General features: G+C 42.2%; 1 protein-coding gene across 1 annotated transcript in view; it reads left to right on the top strand.

Moving 5' to 3' along the window:
* Window positions 1-22,451, top strand: part of Snx3 (sorting nexin 3) — a 29,938-nt gene extending 7,487 nt beyond the window's left edge. Inside the window, exons 2-4 of the mRNA XM_005073218.4 lie at window positions 15,412-15,507; window positions 19,204-19,328; window positions 21,719-22,451. Coding sequence (XP_005073275.1) covers window positions 15,412-15,507; window positions 19,204-19,328; window positions 21,719-21,824 — 327 coding nt within the window. The 3' untranslated portion in view covers window positions 21,825-22,451. The remainder of the gene's footprint in view (window positions 1-15,411; window positions 15,508-19,203; window positions 19,329-21,718) is intronic.
* The last annotated feature ends 581 nt before the right edge of the window (window positions 22,452-23,032 follow it).

The raw sequence follows: 23,032 nt of genomic DNA, 5'->3' as shown, positions 1-23,032 counted from the left end.
TGGGTAGCTCAGCTTCATCTGAGACCTAGATCCTGGAGAAGAGACTCCTGTCTCCATCATGGATGGATCCTGAGGAACCGTGCACAAAAGTGGCCTCTCTCGTGGTGTTGGTGGTGCTCACTGTTAATCCCAGCACTTGGGAGGCAGGTAGATTTCTAAGTTGGAGGCTAGTCTGATCTACAAAGAAATTTCCCGAACAGCCAGGGCTACACAGAGACACCCTGTCTGAAATAAACAGAAAGCAAAACAAGGAGATTGACCTCTGACCTCCATATGCCCCTCAGTACTGGAGGTGGCAAGTGGGGGGCAGATTCAATTCCAACTTGGTATGGGCATGGTGAAAATGTGCATAATGTGCAGAGAACCCACGTTGGCCAGGAGTGTGAGTGCAGTAGAGGGAGCACCCTGGTTTATGGACCTGCCTGGGTCATCCAATAGTGGTGGATTCTGACCATTCGATTCCCCAAGACCCATGTCGCTGTCTGACTGAAACAGTTCTGCCCTCTTGTTTCTTTGGGCTCCTTCTCCTTCCATTTCTCTCTAAAGAATCTTCCCTTTTGCCTCTTCACATGTGCCTGTTCACTCCTCTCCACACATAAATATGCTTAGATTTCTATTGTCCATGTGAGAGAATGTGGTATCTGTCTTTCTGAATCCAGCTTCTGTCTCATAACGTAATTCCATTTCTGATTCTATTGTGTGAAAGTACCACATTTTCTTATCCGCGCATCTGTTACTGTCCACCAAGGCTGGTTCTGCCCACTTGAAGTTATGCATTGTGCAGCAGTGGACAAGGTTGTGTATGTAACTGCTTCTGGTGTGCTGGCATCGATTTCACGTCCTGGAAGAACCTCCATGTTGTGAGACACATAGGACTGCACTCCTACTGTCCGGGTAGAAGGAAGGGTTCTTCTTTACTCTGTGTCCTTGTCACCACATGACAGCCCTTCTGACTGGGCGAGATAGAATCTCAGCATTTATTTATGTATTTAATGTGTGTGTGTGGCTTTTGTTGCAGGAGTGTCATGTGGGTTTCAGAAGACAACTCACAGGAGTCTGTTCTCTTTCACCATGTGGTCCTGGCGATTGAAGGCAGGTTGTCAGGGTGGGGGCAGGCGTCTTTACCTGCTGAGCCATCTCCCAGGCCCTCAAAGCATTTTCAATTTGCAGTCTCCTGATGGCTAAGGGTGTTGAACACTTTTCATTGGTCATTCATATTTCTTTCTTTGAGAACTGTCTTTTCAGTTTATTGACCTTTTACGATTGGGTTGATTTGGCTCTCTGGTGTTAAACTATTGGAGTTCCTATGCTGGGTGAGAGGAGGGAACATGTGACATGTGCCCAGAGCTGCTGCTTCCTGTTGCTCCTTGTGTGGACCAGGTATATCTCTTGTGAAGCTTCCTCCAGGGAGACTGGTGGAAAGAGTCAAGGCTGCGAGCTGTCGTTGTACTGACTTGAAGATGATGGGGCAGAGGTTTCTGTGGCTCTGGTGATTGAGAGGCACGTACCTCCTAGTGAACAGATCAGATTCCAAGTTGATGGACAGTCAGTCAATGAACCAGACATAACCGGAAATGGAGGATGACGAGACGATTGGTGTGTTCTAGAAACAGACAAGAGGTAAAGTGAACCTGCTGCTTTTGGTCCAGAATTTTGTTACAGAGGAAGAATACATCTGCAGAGAGTGCAGTTCGTTCCAGTCTTCATTGCTGCACACAGCTCTGCCTTTTCATTCCCCTCCCCATGGGCAGCTCACAAGCACATGTAACTCAGTTCCCGGGCATCAGATGCTGTCTTCAGTCTCCAGAGACTCCAGGCACACATGTGGTGCACAAACATACATGCAGACACTCAGTTCACATATTCTACAGTTTGTAATCCCATTCACTCCTACTTGCCGGTTAATAGAATTGTTTCCTGCGCTGTTGGAGTCCTTTTCAGAAAGTCCGTGTCTGCCCAAGTCTTGAATGTTTAGCAAGTGTTTCCTCTAGCTCAGTGGTTCTCAGCCTTCCTAATACTGGGACCCTTAACACAGCTCCTCATGCTGTGGTCACCCCCCAGCCATAAAATGGTATTTGTTGCTACTTCATAACTATTTTGCTGCTGCTATGAATCGTAATGTAAATGTGTGATATGCAGATGGTCTTAGGAAACCCCTGTGAAAAGGGCATTTTAACCCCACCCCACTACCAGCCCCCCCCTCTCCCCGGGAGGGTGTGTGTGTGTCACAACCCACAGGTTGAAAACCACTGCTCTAGCAGTTTCTAAGTTTCGGGTGTAATATGTTTGATCTGTTTTTGTGCAGCATCATTTGTTGGATATGTCTTTTTCCAGTGTATGCTTTTGACTTTTGTTGGAGATGAGGTGTCTGTAGCTGTGGGACTGTTGTTCTTGCTCCTGTTTATTCCATGCGTATGCATGTCTGGTTTTGTGCTAGTAGTACAATGTTGTTTTTGTTCCTGTCACTCTGGTGTAATTAAAGTTCTGGTATTGGGATGGGTGGCTGCAGTTTTGCTCTTCTGCTAAGGATTGCTTTGGCTGTTGATGATTGTTCTTGCTTTGTATGAAGGGATGTTTTGAGATTTTGATGGGAAATTCTATTAACTTGTTGTTGGCTTTTGGTACTAGAACCATTTTCACAATATTGATTATACCAGTTTGTAGACATAGGTGTTCTCAATTGCTTTGGGGCTGTAAAGTTTCTTGTAGCAGTCTTTCACCTCCTAGCTCATTCCATCCCCCCCCCATCTCTCTCTCTCTCTCTCTCACACACACACACACACACACACACACACACTCTCTCTCTCTCTCTCTCTCTCTCTCTCTCACATATTTTTTTTTCTTTTGAAGGCAGAGTCTCACTATGTAGCTCTGGCTGTTCTGGAACATAGACCAGGCTGTCCTCGAACTCAGAGAGATCCTCCTTCTGCCTCCAGAGTGCTGGGACTAAAGGTGTGTACCCCTGTACCCCTATGTCTGGCTATCTAGCTTATTCCTATCCTGTTGGTTTATTTTGTTTTTCGAAGCTATTATAAGTGGAATTTTTTTTTCTGGTTTCTTTGTCAGTGGTTCATTATTGCTGTACTAAAAAGCCACTTATTTTGCATCGTACTACTTCACAGAAAGTGTTATCTGAGTTTCCTGGTGAAGTCTGTAGTCTTTTAAGTAGGATTGTGTCCTCTGCAAATAGCAATAATTGGACACCTCCACTTGCTATTTTTCTATCCCTTTCTTTCTCTAGTCAAGACTTTAGGCACTGTGTTATAAAGAACATAACAGGCACCTTCATTCTCCCTGAGCTTAGTGCAAATACTTTTTCCGTCTCTCATCATGCTGGCTGTAGGTTTGCCCTGTGTAGCCTTTATTGTGTTGACTTATGAAGGGATATTGAGCTTTGATTCTGTATCTGCTGGAATGATCACACGATTTCTGCCCTTTATATATGTTCTGTACTAAGTTTATTGATTTGTATATGTTGAACCATCTTGTATCCCTGGAATGAAACTAACTTGGATGTGATGTGTGATCATGTGTTTTCTCTACCTCTTCAGTCTATGTTTAATGCCCCTCCACCCCCTTTTTCTTTTGAGACAGGGTTTCTCTGTGTAGGCCTGCTTGGTCAGGAAGTAAGCCTCTGTCCCAGGACCTCATTCATTCTAGGCAGATAACCTCTGCTACTAAGTTGCTCTTCTCCCCCTAATTGGAAGGGTGTCATTTGAGACAGAGTTTCAGTTGTGCAGCCTGGCTATCCTCCTGCCTCACTTTCCCTAGCTATTTGTAGATTTTTTTGTTTTGTTTTGGAGACAGGGTTTCTCTGGTTTTGGAGGCTGTCCTCGAACTAGCTCTTGTAGACCAGGCTGGTCTGGATCGAACTCACAGAGATCTATGCCTGCCTCTGCCTCCCGGGTGCTGGGACTCAAGGTGTGCGCCACCACCACCCAACTAGTTGCAGATTCTTAAATGACTATACTTATTTCCTAATTACGAATGTGTTCCTTATGATACATCTAAGATAATGTAGTCTACTCTTCTCTCAAAATTAACTCTAGTCATTATCCCGTATTTTTTATTTTTATTCCGTTTTTTCAAAAAACGGAATCCATTTACTGTATGTACACAACATAGGCTTCTGTTTCCTCTATGTGTTACCTGCAATTTAGCAATGTATGACAGCAATGAGTTAGTTCCTGCCACGTTCCATGTTACCTTGGTGATGGTCTCTGTCACTGTGTGTTTGCTGAATAGCTGACATGTTTGACATTTGATGCTATCTGCCTACTGGTGTAGATCTTCCTGTCTTCTACAGGGCTTCTCATTATCTCGTAGGCTTCTACTTGTGACAGTCCTCACAAGAGCAAGAAAGTGGAGGCAGACGCTACAATATCTCTCTACTCCTCACTTCTACCACATTTCATTGGTGTAGGTAGAGTACCTGCCTAGCATGTACAAGGCCTTGGATTCAATGCCCAGCACCACAAAAGAAAATTTGTGACAGAATATTTCTCCCTCACAATGTATGTTAGTTAGAAATTTCCAATTTCTAAAAACTAAAAAGGCAAAACGAGTTCTCCCCTGGATTATCCAAAAGAAATTCACTGAAACTGATTTTAAAGTTTTATTTATTTTTACTTTTAAAATGATTTTTAAAAAAATTTTTATGCATTGGTGTTTTGTCTATGTGAGTTGTGAGCTGCCATGTGAGTGCTAGGAATTGGACCCAGGTCCTCAGGTATAGCAGCCAGTGCTCTTAACCACTGAGCCATCTCTCCAGCCTCTAGAACTAACTTCTTTAAAGATAGTAATTGTTGGAAGATGCTAAGTCTCTTCTAATAATAATGGTGTGCCTCTGTCCTAGATAGAGATAGTTCCCAACAGCCTTGCAGAGTCAATAGGGACTGCTGAACCTGAACCTAACTCTGAACCTTGTTTATAAGGTCAAAACATTGTTACTTCTTCCCCATCTTCTGGCACCGTTGGCTTTTGTCCCTTTTCTTCTGATAAGCCAAGGATTCTAAAAATACTTTTCTTTAGGAGTCTAGGCATGGGTCTCAGTTGGTATAGTGTTTGTCTGGCATGTACAGAATTGTGGGTTTGATCTCTACCACCACATAAACGAGGCCAAATCTGTGATCCAGCAGAACAGGAGAAGAAGTTCATGTCCAGGGAGGGGAGAGGTAGCTCAGTTGGCAACCCCTAAAAATGTTTAAGTCATCTTCAACTGTATGGTAACTTTGAGACCAGTCTAGGATATGCAAGACCCTGTCTTCATATTTTTCCCTCTTGGGTTATGATATAACTCACTGATAGAACATTTGTTTTTCCTGATAAAAAAGAAAAGTTGAGTCTGGCTGGAAGAATGACTCAGCAGTTGAGAGCACTTGCGCTCTTGCAGAGGACCCATGTAATGTAGTGGCTTTCTGCTTATAATGCCAGCTCCAAGGGATTCGCGCCCTTCTGACCCCAAGAGGCACCTGTACATACCACACATTTAATTTATGTTGGGTTTTTCAAGACAGGGTTTCTCTGTGTAGCTCTAGCTGTCCTAGAACTCACTCTGTAGACCTGACTCTGTTTCCAGGTGCTGGGATTAAAGGTGTGTACTACCACGCCCAGCTTAATAATTTTTTAATTGTCTGTAACAGGTCAGTGGTACCTGCCTGCAGAGACCGGAGGCTCAGTAGTAGGTGTCCATATTTGGCTTACAGCCTGGTCTGCATACAGCGTTCCAGGACTGCCAACCTATGATGAGAGACTATCTTGGCAAAAAAGAAAACAGGAAAGCTTTAGATGTGGGCATAGGCTATCAGTTATGTCTGTAGGGGCCCAGAAGAGAGTCAGATCCCTTGGGACTAGAGTTACACATGGTTGTGAGCTGCCGAGTGGGTGCTGGGAATTGAAGATCAGTCAGTGCTCTTAACTGCTGAGCTATCCTAGCCCCTAGCAGTCATTCAAACTGGAATTTTAGACTCATGCTACCAGATATCCCTTGGAAATTGAATTTGGTTTGTTCAGTTTGTTTATTTGATGGTAAGCAATGGTGGCCTCTGAGATGTACAAGTGACTCTTAATGTAGGAACTAGGGCATACTAGAACTTTGCTCCCTAACTTTCATTGACCTCCAGTCTGTTTCTAGTTACTTGTCACTCTGGTCTTTATTGGCATATATTAATTTAACTTAATAATGGGTTTCATAATATTTTTACATGTACGTAATGTATTTTGAACATACTCACTTTCCATTACCCTCCCTTGTCCCCCTTTTTTTTTTTTGTCTTTTCCCAATGAGGCCCCAATCTACTTTCCTGATCCTGATTTGTTTTGTAGTTTAATTAGTTATTTACAAGAGCATGGGTAAGGGATTCTTTATAGGAACATGGACAACATAACCATTGACTGCACACTGAGAAGAAATGTCTGCCTTCCTCAGCAACAATTAACTACCTAGAGATCCTCGGGAGTGATGGACTTCATGAACCTTCTCCATACCCCAGCAATTGTTAGATCCTCAGAGAATACAGGGCCTCATGAGCTCTTCCCCTTCCATGATAGAATGTTGGTGAACCTAATCTTGTACAGGTTGATACTCACATTGCTGAGAATACAGTGGCCATCAGTGCCAGCAAGGTAGCATTGCAAAGCACTCTACTTCTTTTAACTCTGTACTCACCCCCCGCCTCCTCTTCCATGGTGTTCCTGAGCCTTACTTAGGGTGATACAGGACTGAGAATTCATGTATGTTTGTCAAGCACTCTTATCCTTGAGCTTCCTTTATTTCCCCACCCATGAGCATTCAACAGTCACTTGTTCTTTGTTGAGACAGGGTTTCTCTGTGTAGCTGGCTGTCCTGGAACTCAGAGATCCATCTACCTCTACCTACCTCTCAGGCTCTGAGATTAAAGATTTGCACCACCACCATTACAACAGTCTTAATACTTTCACCAATTATGAGTCTGCAGTATGTACTTGCCATTGTAGAAACAACCTCTGATCAAAGTTAAGAGCATTGACAATCTATAGGCAAAAATAAAACCATACATATTTTAAAAACAATTTGACAGAGACACATGATGCCCAGTGTTGCTGTTCATTATTTATTTTAGGGATTTGCATGTAAGTCTAGAGTGTGAAATTGATGTTTCTATGAACAGGATATTTGGGTTTTTTTCAAGAGGTTTTAAGCCTGAACTCCTAGTGTCACCCCCATCATGTTAACACTAGTGATTAGCCACTGGTCAAAGGTTATGCATAAATACCTTGAGCTAGGAAAACTGCCTTTGGAAGAGATCATTGTGTAGGTTAGGGAGTGTAAAGTTTAGGAAATTCATGAACTTACCCTAGCCTTTACATAGCAAGATTCTGGTGTCTTTTTCAATCCTTTATCTGTGAAGGAATCACATTCAACTGTAGTTCTGTAGATCATCAACGTTGCTAATTTCCAGACATTCTCATGTTTGTAGTTTTATACAAGCCACCCAAGTTAGAAACTTAACCAAGGCTCGCTGTGCCTGTGTTAACTCCAATTTCCATGCTGTTCAGCAGGTCTGTTGGTTTGTTGCTTACCTTAGAATTATAATCTTGGTTTCCTGCAGCATTGGCCTGCCCCAATTTTCTGTTCTCAAGAACACTATTTTGTTTTGTTTTGTTTTTTTAACAGTTTACCCACAAATGCAACTTTATTGTTTTCCCTGCCATTGCTGGATTCAAATGGGGCATGCTAATACCATACTTCCTTTCTTCTGACCTGTAATTCAGTAGTATGATGTTGTTGGAACATGTTCTCGTGTAGTTTATATTGACCTCAAACTCAAAATCTTCCTATCTCAGCCTCCCAAGGACATGGATTATAGGCATTTGCAATGCCCAGCCAGTAGTGTTTCTGAGTAAGTGCTTTTTAGTTTGTTTTATGTGTCACTAAATTTCCAAAGGCCAGATGTAGTTGTTTTTGACTCATTTGTCTAGTTTTATTATTAGTTTTTTAGGAAGAGGTTTTATTGAGTCCATTCCAGCAATGTAGCAATATAGCAGTTTTACAACTGGCCCTTTTATAACTAACCTTTGCCTACTTTTTATGATACTAAAGATCAAATCCAAGGCCTGTGCTAGGTAACTTCTCTTTCACTAAGAACTACCCCAGCCTTTTATGCTCCATATTTTGAAGGTAAGAGCTCTTACTCATACTGATTTTGGTGGGTGGGTGGTGTAGTATCTGTGCACCTGTGTGAAGATATGTGTGTCTAAGCATGTGCATGGGAGCTGGAAGAGGACTATCTACTCTGTGTAGAAGCATACACATGCCACGTCCACATGTGGAGTTAAAGGAAATTGATGGAGTCTATTTCCTCCTCCTAGATCTTTACATGAGAGTTACATGAAAGTACCCACTGAGCCATCTTGCCAGGCAAGTTTTATTCTTTTAAATAAACAAATCCAATTTTCAGGCACAGTTTATTGAAGAGACTTATTTCCCCTCTGTTTCTTATTTTGCCCTTTGTAAAGATAGTTGGCCATGCTTTTAAACTTATTTCTGGGCTCTGTTTACTGGGTTCTGTCTTCCCTCTAAGATATTTATGTGTGGGTGTACGTGCACCTGAGCTATCGTGCAGATGGGAGGTAAGAGGACAATTTACCGAATCAGTTCTCCCACCATGTAGGGTCCTCTGAGGGTCAGACTCCCATGGCCAGGTTTTGGCAGCAGGCACCTTTACCCACTGAGTTATCTGGTCATCCCATACAATTTTGATTACATAAATCAGAAAGTGTGTTACCGCCAACTTTTTCCTTTTCCACAATTGTAGTAGTCTTAGTGAGTCCCTAAGAATTTAAGATTATTGAGTAGAGCCACTTAACTAATATTCTCCCCCATTTCTTACGTTGCAGATAGACTTAAGGTGATTTTTGCATACCATTCCCAGTTCACAGTTCTCATTGTATTCTGGACTTTGTCCTCACCAAGGTAAAATATCATTCATACTCATCTCAGCTCTCAGAATCACTTGATTCATGAGCTCCTGCCGAATTTCATAGAGCAAGTCTAGGTTGGCAGTTCTCAGCTCTGACCATACCTTAGAGTTCCTTTAAAATGCTGATGGTTAGTCTGCCTGTGGTAGTTTGAATGAGAAACGGCCCCCTCCACGGGCATTTGAACACTCCACCTGTTGGTGCCCCTTTTGGGGTAGATTAGTTGGTGCAGGCTTGATGGAGGCGGGATATGTATGTCATCTGGAGTGAATTGTGAGATTAAAGCTTTAAACTCCTTCCAGTTTGTGCTCTCTGCTCTATGCTTATGAGAGCTCACATCTTGAACTCTCTGGCTAGGTGTAGTGACACATGTCTTTAATCCAGCACTCAAGAGCCAGAGGCAGACAGATCTCTGTGAGCCTTGTCTACACAGGAAGACCCTATTACAGGGAGAGATGTGCACACTCAGATTCCTGCTCCCACCACCATGCCTGCTATTTGATGCCAAACCTTCCTGCCATGATGGACTCTTGGCTCTCTTAAACTCTAAGCCCAAATAATCTCTTTATTCCATAAGTTGTTTTTAGTCATTGTGTTTTATCACAGCAACAGAAAAGTAACTACTACACTACCATAGGCCATTTGAATGTGATTTTAGGTGGTAGTCACTTTGAGGTATAATTCTTAGGGTTAGGCAAGTTGGAAAGATACAAATTTTAAAGTTTTGCACATATAAAATATGTAGAAAGTGTTAGAATAGTAACTAGCATGTTAATTAGTAGCCTTTTCTTCCACCATAGGTCTATAGAATTATGTGCTTGTTTGTAAACGTGTATATGATTTTCTTTTATAGTGAAATTACACACTTCTGTTGAAAGTTGTTCCTTGAAAACTTCCTATCTTCTCACAAATGAGTATTCTTGGGAATTCACAAATGAAGAATAAACAAAGTCGGAAGAGTTTATGGAATTACTTTTGTCATGCATTAAACTAGTTTAAATAACTCGTTGTTGTTCTTTTTGGAAATTACACCATAAAGGATACTTCTTTAAAATAATGAGGAATTGTATCATTGAAGGCCATGTCCTTAGTTTTTAAAAAGAAGAAAGAAACTAAATACTTTGGCCTAGTCACAATCTCCATTTCAAAGGTTCTTCAGACTAAAAAGCTTATTCTTCACTTAAGTGACTTCTCTCCAGCCATATTTAGGAGTTCATCTAGGTTATAAACCATATCTCTGGTTATTCATGGTGTTCCAGATTGGGTAAAACAAGTACCAAGAGTACTGCAGGGAGAGGTGATAGCTCAGCACTTGAGCTTAGGCTTTATCTCTAGATGCAACTGCTGAATGAGAGCCTGGAGTGGGGCATCCACTTACATCTCTTAGGAGTGGCTGAATAGTGTGGGCTCTCGAGTGTACGTTTGATGTTGTTGCCAGTCTTTTTTAAATGTACACGTGACACTGTCTGAAGAAATACTAGAAACACTTGGTAAACATTTTTCTGCTATCTATTAAGCTATAGTCAGCTGATAGCATTTTAAAGCTGGCTTTTCTGCTTGGTATCAGTGATAATCAGGTTACATATAGGGTGTGTGTGAGTGAGCTGCTGACTTCAGTAGGTCAGCCTGTGTAAGTATGTAAGAGCAGTTTTACTGTGCTTGGACTTGAAGTGCTTGTTTTAGATCTCTATATACTGTGGTTTCAAAAATTTGTCCTGCCACTGTCCATTCAGAGTCCCGATGATCTTATCCTTGTGAATAATAATACAGTTTTGTGGGAAAAAAGGGCCTCTCTGTCTCTCTCTCAGAAAACTGAAAGTACAGAGCACATAGATCTTTCCTAACATTGTTGCCATTTTGTTTCTGGTGTTGCTCTGGCTTCTGTTCTTGTTCTTTTTTAGTTTTCTTGAGACAGGTTGTATGTAGTCCAGACTGTTCTCAAACTTGCTGTATATCCAAGGATCACCTTGAACTCCTCACACCGCTGCCTCTCCTTCCCACACACCGGGACTGTAGGCGTGCACCATCATGCCCTACCTTTTTTCCTAGTTTTCTCTGTGTTCGTGGTTTTGTATTCTATCTAGTCCATCTTTTTCATGAGCTAAGAATTCAGTTTTCAACTTGCAAATGAAAACATAGAAGCATACGTATTACCCTGAATTTCTTCTAGACCAGAGATAGACACCCATTCCTTCTTTCAGCCAACTGGACTTTAAGACCTCTTCATGTACCATATGCCGATTAAACACAGTGTGTTTATTCACATAGTGTCTAGCAGGGAATGCCCCTTTTGTAGTAGAAACTAGTCTCTCTTAGTGGTTAGCATGGATATGGTGGTATAACTAATTAGTGAAATGTATGTTTAGCATGCAAGGGCCTGTGTTCAGTCCTAAGTATCGATAAGCAGAAGTCATTTTGTTCTCTGATAGTTTTGTAAGTTTTGAACAATATAAAGAACATGTTTGATTTTTTAATTAAAAAATTTAAATTTAAATTAAAAACAATCTTATTTTACATACCAATCCCAGTCTCCCTCCCACCCTCCCATCCCCCCACAATCTCCCTATCCCACCCCCCATCCACTCCTCAGGGAGGGTGAGGCCCCGTGGGAGATCATTGAAGTCTGTCACATCATTTGGGGCAGAACCTTTTCTGTGTATGAGTAGTTTGGTGGGGGTAGCCGGGGGATGTACTAGGGTCAATTCCGGGCCTTGGATATACTAAGCAAGGTCCCATCAGTGAAGTAAACTCCAGGTCCTGTCTGTGGTGTTTTAACCACACAAATTTAGAGTTTTCTATTATTGGCTTCTATTTTTCTTTGTGTTTCCTTAAGTTTCATGAGGGCCAGGACTGCATTTGATCCATCATTTTAAGTAATCCCATATTTAGCACTGTTATCTTATCTTAAAGATGCTTGGTAAACAATACATGAGTCTTCTAAAGCTGGGAGATGGGGGAATATCTGTCCTCAGAGTATTTATAAGCATTAATTAATTTTAAAGTGCCCAAATAAGAGTTTGCAATCAAATAGTGATAGCTCAGTGGTTCATATAAAAACATGGCAGTTATTTTTTTCTTTTGATTAAGTTAAAGTGTATAATGATCAAGGCTCCTTTCTTTTTAGATTTATGTGTATGATTGTTGTGTGTGTGTGTGTGTGTGTGTGTGTGTGTGTGTGTGTGTGTGTGTGTGTGTGTACACCATGTGTGGCCTGTTGTCAGAGGAGGACTCTGGGTCCCCTGGAACTAGAGTTGCAGAATGCTGTGAGCTACCATGTTGGTTCTGGGAACCAAATCTGGGTCCTTTGGAAGAGCAGCCAGTGCTGCCAAATATTGAGCCATCTAACCGGCCCCAGGAAAACTTTACTTTTGAGACATGTAGCACAGGCTGACCTAAAACTTTTTGTGTGCTGAGGGTGACTTTGAATTTCTGATCTCCCTGCCCTCTCTAATTCTGGGATTGCTAAATGCCACCAAAGTTAATTAGGAGAAACTTTGACAGGCATCTTACTCAAGCTCGGTATTGTAAATGTAGTGGGGAATAAGAATTCAGTTGTTTGGTTTTTAGAGTGTTAGAGGGTCTTGTGCACACTGGGCAAGCACTCTCCCCATCACTGACTGAGTCCTAGCCCAGAGTCCTGCTAAGCTTTGACAGGACTCCAGATAGCACTTGTACAAGAGAGCTATAGCCAGCTGAGTAAACCTAAAAGATCCTTTCTAAATATATAAACTACTAGCTTATATAGAAGGGAGGACTTTCCCCCATTCCTCACTCAATTAGAGAGATTCAGATATAATCATGATTGTGTCAAAAGTTCAAAAGGGAAAATGGAAGGGAAAAGGAGCCGAGTTGGCACTCTTCCCTCAACATTGTACCTGTAAGCTTGATATGTTGTTTCGGAGATTAACTTTATAGACTTCCGTACCCAGAAGTATGAAAATTCTTGGGGACCTCTTTTCACAGGCTTGATCTTAACATACTGAATAAAGAGAGCAGTTAATCCCTTTTGTAAAGTAATTTGAGAGGAGGGAGCTCAGAATGTAAAATCTCACCTGCAGAAAGCGCTCAGCTCTGTAAAGACCTTTCTGTCTTTAGACACTTACAAAGACTTAATATTTTAATGCGGAAGGGTGAACCTGGTTAAAAAGCCAATGGGTGAAATTAGAGAGAAATAATCCAGTGCTTTCTTTCTGGGAATTACCATCCTGCTCTCCAGGGGACCTGAGTTTTTTCCTTCTGAGGAATGAGAATGCTCCTCTGTATAGCTAGCCGGCGTCTCTAAATACAAGTTTGACTTTTAGTATAATAAGAGTCTTGTTAGGTGCAATTTTGCTCGTAGTCATTAATACAATGAACAAATGTTGTGGTTACCTGGGAAAGAAAACTCAAGTGCTTTTAAACCTCTTGTGAGATTTGGTTTCATGCTTGAAACCTATACATTGTTATGCCCAATAGCATCTGTAGAAGGCTCCACGCTCAAGTTATACAACGTAGAAGTTAATACACTGTGGAAAAAATTGACACCACTACAGAATGAACTTAAGGTCCTGAATAGAAAGCCTTTCTTCTGCTGAGTGACAGCTATTTACTGGTGGCATTAAGGTCAGCAAATGAGGAGCGTTTTCTTAGCAGTGGATGCTACAACATGCCTTGATCTCCAAAGCAGGGAGGCTTTCCTCCAGGTGCCTCTTAATTTTTTTTCAACAGTTTTTAGTTCCCCAAGTGCAAATACTGAATTAAGGACAAAATTCACCCAACACAGTGGGTAATATTAAGTGGAATTTTGATAGAGCTTGCCATGTATTATATTAAATCATTCCTGATCTCTACAAACTTTGTGAAGGGCATCTCTGTGGATCCCAGGCTGGCCTTGCCTTGACATCCTGCTTTGCCTCTTGAGTACAAAGATTTTTAATTCTTACATGCATATTAAAAATCTTTTCTTCTGTTAATGTTTTTTATCATAAATCATTTTAATGGATTTAGTAGCTTGCTTTTTTTTTTTCCTCTGCTAGCGCTTCAACCCAGGGCCTTAGCTTTCCAGTTAAGCGTTCTACCACTGAGCTAAATCATGCTCTTTTTGTTGTTTTGTTTTGATTTGAGACAGGATTTCTCCATGTAGCCCTGGCTATCCTGTAACTTACTGTGTAGATCAGGCTGGCTTTGAATTCTGCCTCCCAAGTACTGGGATTAAAGGCATGTGCTAACACACCCAGCTACGTTCTCAATAATTTTTTTTTCAGAGACAGGGTTTCTCTGTATTGTTTTGGAGGCTGTCCTGGAGCTCGCTCTGTAGACCAGGCTGACCTCAAACTCACAGAGATCCATCTGCCTCTGCTTCCCAAGTGCTGGGATTAAAGGCGTGTGCCATCAATGTCTGGCCTATTCTCAGTCCTTAAATATGCTCTCTTCCTGTAAAGATCTGGCTCTGTAAGCCTAGTTTACCCACTTTAACTTAATTTTAACTTCACATAGGTGAACATATTCTACCACTGAGCTACAACCCTTAATTCCCTTTTTTAAAGATGTGTGTGATATGGGTGTGTGCCCATGGAGACCAGAGAAAGCTATTGGATCTCTTGGAGCCCCATTACAGGTGCTTGTGAACCACCCAGAATGACTGCAGGGAACTACACTTGAGGCCTCTGCAAGAGTCGTACTTGCTCTTAACTGCTGGGCCATCTCTCCAGCCCTCTTAGTTGCCTTTTTTATGTTAAGGGGGGGTGATTTGGGGTTTATTGTTGTTGTAGTTTGGCTCCTAATTTTCTACTACTGATAAGTACAGAAATCGCAGCACTTTCCCTGACGGTTTTTGGTATTTTTAAAGATATATTTAAGGTTCAGGGAGATGGATCAGCGAATAAAATGCTTGCCATGCAAGCCTGACCACATGAATTAAAGCCAGATGACGTGGTGACAGCCTGGTGGAGCCATAAGAATGGGTCAGAACTTGCAGTCAGGATTAGACAGACAGCTCAGTCCGTAAAACATGGGACTCTACATCACATGAGGTTGAAGGAAAGAACTAGCTCAAGGTGTTGTGTTTAGACCTCCACATGTGCACCCACACACGCGAGGTACATGGATTCAAAGGAGAAAACAAAAAAGGCTGTGGTTTTGGACTGGAGATGTGACTCTGCTAGTGTGCAAAGCTGTGGGTTCATTCCTGGCACTGCAGAGAGAAGAGCTAGTGCCTGGCCAGGGCAGGATGATAGCAAGGTCAAAGCCTACTTGACTACAATTAGTGGTAGTCAGGGCTTAGCCTGGGAACTTAGTGGATCCTGTCTCAAAATTAACTTGGAAAGGAGGGCTGGAAACAGCTCAGTGGTGGTGTGCTTGCTTAGCTTACAAAAAACTGAAGTTACTGTCATGTTATCAATGTGGCAGACATCTTCCTCCCTTTCAGAAGCTCCTTAATGTGCTTTGACTTAGGAGTGACTGTTTTGCTTTCAGACAAATCTTCCTATCTTCAAGCTGAAGGAATCTACTGTTAGAAGAAGATACAGTGACTTTGAATGGCTTCGAAGTGAACTAGAAAGAGAGAGCAAGGTAAGAGTTGTTTAAAATGTAGCAATTCTTTGACTTACAATGTAACTTTAAAACATTCCAGCTCTAACTGAAGATCTTTAAGTGGGTGGAAACCCGTGTAGGACGCAGTGTAAATGGGTCCATCTCACGTTGTACCGGAGAGTAGAGGAATAGTCGTCCCCTTTGTCTCAGAGCTGGCTCCCTTCTGTGCTCAATCGTGCTACTTGCAGAGTAGCACTTCTCAGTTCTTGATGCTGTTCCTCCCTCCTCTTCCTCAATGTCAGTATGTTTTACAGTTATGCTTGACTCATAGTCAACATTTTTATTATCCCACCTGTATGTAGAAGTTTCATGAAATGTTGATCCTAGGTATGATACATCAGTGTTCAGATAAGGTTGGCAGTGGGTATCAGGACTGATGTACATGTGTGTTCTTACTAAGGCCTTCCTCTGTCGCATGACTCTCCACCTAACCTTTGAGGCAAGGTTTCTCACTGAACCTCACTGGTGTTTCAGCTAGGCTGGCTGGCCAGTAAGCCCCCTGGGTCTACTTCCTCCATTCCCAGTTCTGGCGTTTTAGGCACCAGCACTCCTAAATTTAGTATAGATACTAGGAATCTGAACTCAAGTTCTCATGCTACACTCTGGCCCCCAGATCAGGTATTTGTTTAATTTATTTTTTTAATGTTTATTTTTTATTTTTTATTTATTATGTATACAGTGTTCTGCCAGAAGAGGGAACCAGAATTCATTATAGGTGGTTGTGAGCCACCATGTGGTTGCTAGGAATTGAACTCAGGATCTCTGAAAGAGCAGCCAATGCTCTTAACCTCTGAGCCATCTCTCCAGCCCTGTTTGTTTATTTTTTGAAACAAAGTCTCATGTAACCTAGAATGGCTTCTGTGTAGCTAAGGATGACACTGACCTCTTGATTCCTGTCTCTTATCTCCTGAATGCAGGAATACGGGCCACACCTAGTTAATATGTGCTGTTGGGGACCAAGCAGGACATGTGCATGTGAGGGGAGCCCACTACAACTGAGCTGCATCCCCATCCCAGATTTTAAGTGGTGACTGTGACCCACTGCTGCCTGTGCTTTGAATGACACCATTGTCTATCTTGCTAACGATTGTCTTCTCTTAGACATTTTTGAGGTTATTTTGTTACTAGAATGTAGCAGGAAGAAGTTGTCTGAAGTCAGTGAAAGGTTGTTACTTTCTGAAGCTCAGGAAAATAAAACTGGACGGGAATAAAGGAAAACCCTGACCTGGAAGAGGGAGGTAGGCACACGGGTGTGTCTGGTGTACAGTGTATACCTGCAGACAATCGAGTATGTAAAGGGTTGAGACTCACCCTGTTTGTCAGCTCTAGATAAACTAAGATTCCTTTAATGCTCTCACGTTCTATCAGACAAGTTGTGATGGTGGAGAGGAGGTCGAGACCTTGCCATACAGTAGTGCGCTGTCTCCTAACTTGGTTATAGACTGTAACGTTGCAGTAGGACTCAGCTGGAGGTCTGCGTACACTAAGCAGACTGACATGAGCTTTAGAGTCCGAAAGCCCAGGAATAGCCCGCAGTGGCTCGTGGTATATTGAGCATGTGCTTGTTCTCCTGAATACCAAGAACATATTACAGATGTAGCTGTTAAACCTTTCGGGGTCAGGGTATAGCTCAGTGACACACACTCATACATGGGTCTTAGTTTGTTCTCCCACACCTGAGAAGCTGTAAATATAGCAGTGTTCTATCTGTGAGTATAGACTAGCAGAATGTGGTGCAGTTTAAAGGCTAACTAGCCTATGGGTTGTTTTGTTTTGGGTTTTGGTTTTTTTCAAGACTGGGTCTCTCTGTGCAGCCTGGAACTCACTCTGTAGACCAGGCTGTCTTCGAACTCACAGATATCAACCTTCCTCTGCCTCCTGAATCCTGGGATTAAAGGTGTGCACCACTAAGCCTGACTTAACCTGTGTTTTTATAGGTGATTTAATTTATAAAACAGAAGGTGTGATTGGAGACCAGGATGTATCTCAGTGAAAGAGTACATGTTTAGTATGTACCAAGTCATGCCAGTCTTCTCATTACGAAAACCCACATAATAATACCCACCAATGAGTAAATGAATTCAGTAAAAGACTTTGAAACATCTGGATATGTATCGAGGAATGCAATATATGGTTGCTGTTAATTACAGATAAACGAAACTCTTAACTGTATAAAACAAGTCAGAAATAAAAAACATACAACCAGGCATAGTTGTATATATTTCATCCCAGGAGGCAGAGGCAGGCAGATCTCTAAGTAGGAGCTAGCAAGTTCCAGGAAGCTAGGGCTAAAAACAAGCATATGAGGTTGGAGAGATGGCTCAGCGGTTAAGAGTTGCTATTTTTCAATTCCTAGCACCCACATGGCAGCTCACAATCTGATGCCCTCTGTTGGTCTGTAGGCATACATGCACACAAAACACCTGTATACTTTTTTTTTTTTTTTTTTTTTTTTTTTTGGTTTTTCAAGACAAGGTTTCTCTGTATTGTTTTTGGAGGCTGTCCTGGAACTTGCTCTGTAGACCAGGCTGGCCTCGAACTCACAGAGATCCGCCTGCCTCTGCCTCCTGAGTGCTGGGATTAAAGGCCGTGTGCCACCAATGCCCGGCTACCTGTATACATTTTTAAAAATTAGAAAAAACAAGCACACACATATATGTCAAAAGATAAAACAAATTGAACAATTTGAGAAAATTGTAGTAACCAGGAGGAAGAAGTATTTTGATAAACTGCATTTTTTTGAACATAGCATATACCACACTGGAATGTTTAAAATGATTTATTTTTATTTTACATGCATTGGTGTTTTGCCGGCATGTATGTCTGTGTGAGAGTGTTGGATCCTGTGGAACTGGAGTTACAGTTTTGAGCTGCCATGTGAGTGCTGGGAATTGAACTCAGGTCCTCTGGAGGAGCAGCCAGTGCTCTTAACCACTGAGCCATCTCTCCAGCCCCTGTAATGTTTAATAAATGTTTGCTGACTATATCCTCCCCCACCCCCCAGCAACAGTCTTATTGAGAGATAGTTTGCATGCTATACAATTGAGGTGACATAATTCACCTAAAATTTTCAGAATTGCGCAGCTGTAACTACAAGTCATTAGGGACTCATTGTCACCAATAACCCTTTTACAAGAAACTTGCTAGATGTGATGGAGTACACCTGTAATTAACTCCAGCACTCTGATAGCAGAGGCAGGATTGACCAGCCAGAGCAACATGGCAAGACTGTCTCCAGAAAAAAGGCACAGAAGAAAGAAGAACAAAGGGGAAAGGGAAAGAGAGTAAAAGAATAAAAACAGTAAATGCAGAGGAGGCCAGGGAGAGATGCAGAATGCTTACACTGCTGGCAGGAGCAGTGCAGGCTGCAGTTGCACTGGTACAGTGGTGCCCATCTACAGCCTCATACAGGACGATGCATGAAGACCATCACGTGTGCTTGGGAGTTCAAAGGCCAACCTGTGCTTTCACCTATCCCTGAGCAGGCGTTAATGCACTTCATGGCCTTGCTTGTATAAATGGAAGTACTTTTGATTTTCATTTGGTGACTGATACTGCTGCTGACCTTTTTTCATTCACTTTTGACTGTTTGTGGATGGACTTGCCACTTCCTCTCACTCACTAAGCACGCCCCGGCTGTCATCAGCAGGGACTCACTGTGTGGGTTTGTTTCAGGTTGTAGTTCCTCCACTCCCTGGGAAAGCGTTTTTGCGGCAACTTCCTTTTAGAGGAGATGATGGAATATTTGATGACAATTTCATCGAGGAAAGGAAGCAAGGGCTGGAACAGTTTATAAACAAGTAAGTACTGGGACAGCAGCGCTTTGAGACATCCCATGACTACTAGCTGCTAGTTATTCATTCATTTATTCATTCGTTTACTTACTTGGAGTTTTGTTTTGTGTGCTTGGATGCTTTGCCTGCGTGTGTGTCTGTTCCCCATACATCTGGGGAATCGAACCCAGGCCCTCTCCAAGAGCAGCCAGTGCTCTTAACTGCTGAGCTATCTCTTCAACCTAGACTGTTTGTCATTTAAGTGTTGTTAGATCCGTGCTCGCTGCCTTTCATCTGGCCATTTCCCAACTTTGTACTATTTAAACAAAGCACTCGTATCTCTTAAGTTGAATGCCACTGGGTAAATGCTGGCACTCTCTAGTGGATGAAGTGAGGGATTTTGTGTTGACCTGTGTTTCATATTTGTTGTTCTTGGATAATTTATGCAAATTACATTTAAAATTGCATCATTCAGAAAATAGTTTTACTTGTGATTCTGATTTAAGGTATGTTCTCATGTGAATAATAAAATGTACAATACATTTGCAATCATTTTTTTGATTGCAAGTAGCAATATTATCAGCATGTTTTATGTAAAAGTATACATTAAAATTTTTTCATGGCAAAATGTTTTCTTTTGAAAAATGTAAGAAAATTTAGGATTGTTTGTCTTTTAGTAACTGTTGATAAGCTCAAACCAATATTCTTTCCTATTTGTTTCTTTGTTTTTGTTTTTATTCGAGGCAGGGTTTCTCTCTGTGTCCTGGCTGCCCTGGAACTCGCTCTGTAGACCAGGCTGGTCTCTGCTTTTGAGTGCTGGGATTAAAGGTGTGCGCCACCACTACTTGCCTGCTTTTTTTTTTTTTTTTTTTTTTTTTTTTTAAAGATGTGACCCAGCAGAAGTATTGTTAGGCCAGGCCCAGCTGGGGCTGCAGGGAGAAGGAGGGAAGGGAGTGAGACAAACAGATGGACAGACCAATGCTCAGCACTACTCATTGTCCCTGACCTGGGCTGTGGCAGTCCTCCTGGCCCCCTTTGAGTAGCTGAGACTGCAGGCATGCCAGTGCCACTGTGATTATGGGTCAGTGTTAGGTTCTGTCATATTAACCAGATCTTGGCAGACGCTGCTGTGTGAGCACACACATCCATTTTAACTGATGGTTTGCTATCTGAGTGGTGAACAGAAGTTACCTACTATAGCACACAGGCCTCACTGTGTAGCCTAGGCTGTTCATGAGGTCTCACTGTGTTACCCAGCTGGCCTTGAACTCTCCACAAAATGCTGAGATGACAGGCTTTCACCACCACACCCCTGCAGTTCCTTTTTTGTGAGCACTCTCTTTGAGAAGGCGAAGCTACACTTGGGCTGAATACAGATTGGACTGCCGGTTACAGAGGTGGGGAAAGGGAAGAAAAAGAGAACAGCAAAAACGTGAACATTTCTGTTTGTTTCTTAGTGTTTCTTTACTATTGAGTTTCCTGTAATTTTTTTTAGGTTTATTTATTATGTATGCCAGAAAATGGCACCATTTCTCATTGTAGGTGGTTGTGAGCCACCGCGCGGTTGCTGGGAATTGAACTGAGGTCCTCTGGAAGAGCAGCCAGTGCTCTTAACCTCTGAGCCATCTCTCTAGCCCCGAGTTTCCTTTATTTCTAATTCAAAACCTATATCCTGTTTTATTTTTACGTTATCTTCTTAATACTTGCCCAAGTTGAGAGCCTCCTTGCTCAGCCTCTCCTGTACTGGGATTACAGGCATGGGCTAGTGTGCTGGTTTGGATCCTGTATTTTTAAAATGGAGTGAACTGTTTCATGTGTAATGATTAAATAAAAGTTTCTTAGGCATGTACCAACTAATTGAAAAGCTAATTGGATACACTTTCCAGAAGCACTACAGAGTTTTAAGAGTTATTTTTGTTTATCTTACTGTGTGTTTCCACCTCAGTGCATATGTGAAGGTTAAAAGGTAATTTGCAAAGTCACTTTTTCCCTTCTACCATGTGGGGTCCTGGGGATTGAACTCAGGTCATCAGACTTAGCCAAAAGCACCTCTAAAATATTTTTAAAATCACTTTATGGACCAAAGGAAAAGACTGTTTTATGGGTAGTTTAGAATAATACTTACAAATCATACATATTTCCTAGCCTTAAAATGTGTTTGTTTTGACCCCTCCTATACCATCTTTAATAAACACTGGACTAGCCGGCGATGGTGGCGCACGCCTTTAATCCCAGCACTCGGGAGGCAGAGGCAGGTGGATCTCTGTGAGTTCGAGACCAGCCTGGTCTACAAGAGCTAGTTCCAGGACAGCCTCCAAAGCCACAGAGAAACCCTGTCTCGAAAAAACGGAAAAAAAAAAATCAAAACAACAACAAAAAAACCCATTGAACTAAAAGTTTGTATTTTTTCCTCCCAGGGTCGCTGGTCATCCTCTGGCCCAGAATGAACGTTGTCTTCACATGTTCTTACAGGATGAAATAATAGATAAAAGCTATACTCCATCTAAAATAAGACATGCCTGAGTTTGGGAAGAAGAGGCAAACACGCGACCATTAATGATTGATCCACACCAATGAAGAAGTTGTAACTAACGAAGCATGCTGCGCAGACACGGGTCTAACATGCCCTGGGTATACTAACACTCACCGCTCCCTTCCTTTGGTTTCCTTTTCTTTTGGCAGTTGACAAGAAGTTCGTTTGCTTTAGTGAAACCCCCGTTGAGCCTCTCTCTCTCTCTCTCTCTAGCTCTTCCTCGCTGTGTCCGTATGCACACTGTAGCCTCACAAGCCCCATAGACCTGCGCTGCTTTCACTAAAGTTGCTGACTTGGTCTTATTTGCAGTTTCTGTGTCATGTTTGCTTCTTGAGTCTGACTGAGTAGAATATTTCTTCTCCCCCTTAGTGTGTGATGTCACCACTTGGTCCTAGTTTACGTGCAGGATTAAAGGTGCACGACACCATTCGTCTGCAGTGCCACATATGAGGTGTACTTTGTGTGCAGAGTGTGTCTTTCTTCTGGCCTGTAATTTCCTTCACATGAAAGATTAATGAGGGAAATCTTTATATTCTGTATAAAAGCAAAATCAAATTTATATACTAAAATCATTTGTCTAAAAATTTAAGTTGTTTTCAAATAAAAGTTGAAACGCATTTCTCGTGTGCACTGATTGCATGGCCTGCAGAGCCTGTCCTTCCTCCGTGGCTTTGTACTCGCCTCCCTCTCTAAGAGGGATTATGTGCTAATTATATACTCTCCTTCCCGTAACCCATTCCTCTTTAAACGGTGGTGATATCAAATGCGCCAGCACCCTTTGAATAGGGGGTTTCCTTAAACAGCAGCTAGGGATGGATGCAGTGAGCAGCATTCCCCAGGCCGACTGCTTGTGGGAAGGACGGCATGAGAAGTCAGCCTCGCAGCGGCCTTATAAGACACCCAGTGTGCCCTCCTGTTTCTCAGTGCTCGTTCCCCAGGCATCTGAATGCCTTGCAGGAACTTAGCAAGAGTACCAAGTGGCAGGTGCATGCTCTCTGTAATTTGGCTTGTGTGAGTGGCACACCTCATCCTTTGAGGAGAGAGGAGCACTGCCTTGGCGACCTGACTTAATGAATGACAAGACCAGACTTAGTGGCTGGCATGTAGTTTTTAGTCTACGCATCTGCACATCAGGTGGTCTGGGACCCCATTATGATTGAGTGTTAAGTTTCGGGAAGAGGAAAGGCTATTTGCCAAC

The sequence above is a fragment of the Mesocricetus auratus genome, unplaced genomic scaffold (assembly GCF_017639785.1).
Source record: "Mesocricetus auratus isolate SY011 unplaced genomic scaffold, BCM_Maur_2.0 Super-Scaffold_100018, whole genome shotgun sequence".
NCBI lineage: Eukaryota > Metazoa > Chordata > Mammalia > Rodentia > Cricetidae > Mesocricetus > Mesocricetus auratus.
Note: the sequence above shows the minus strand (reverse complement) of the source record. Positions and strands in the feature narration are given on the sequence as shown.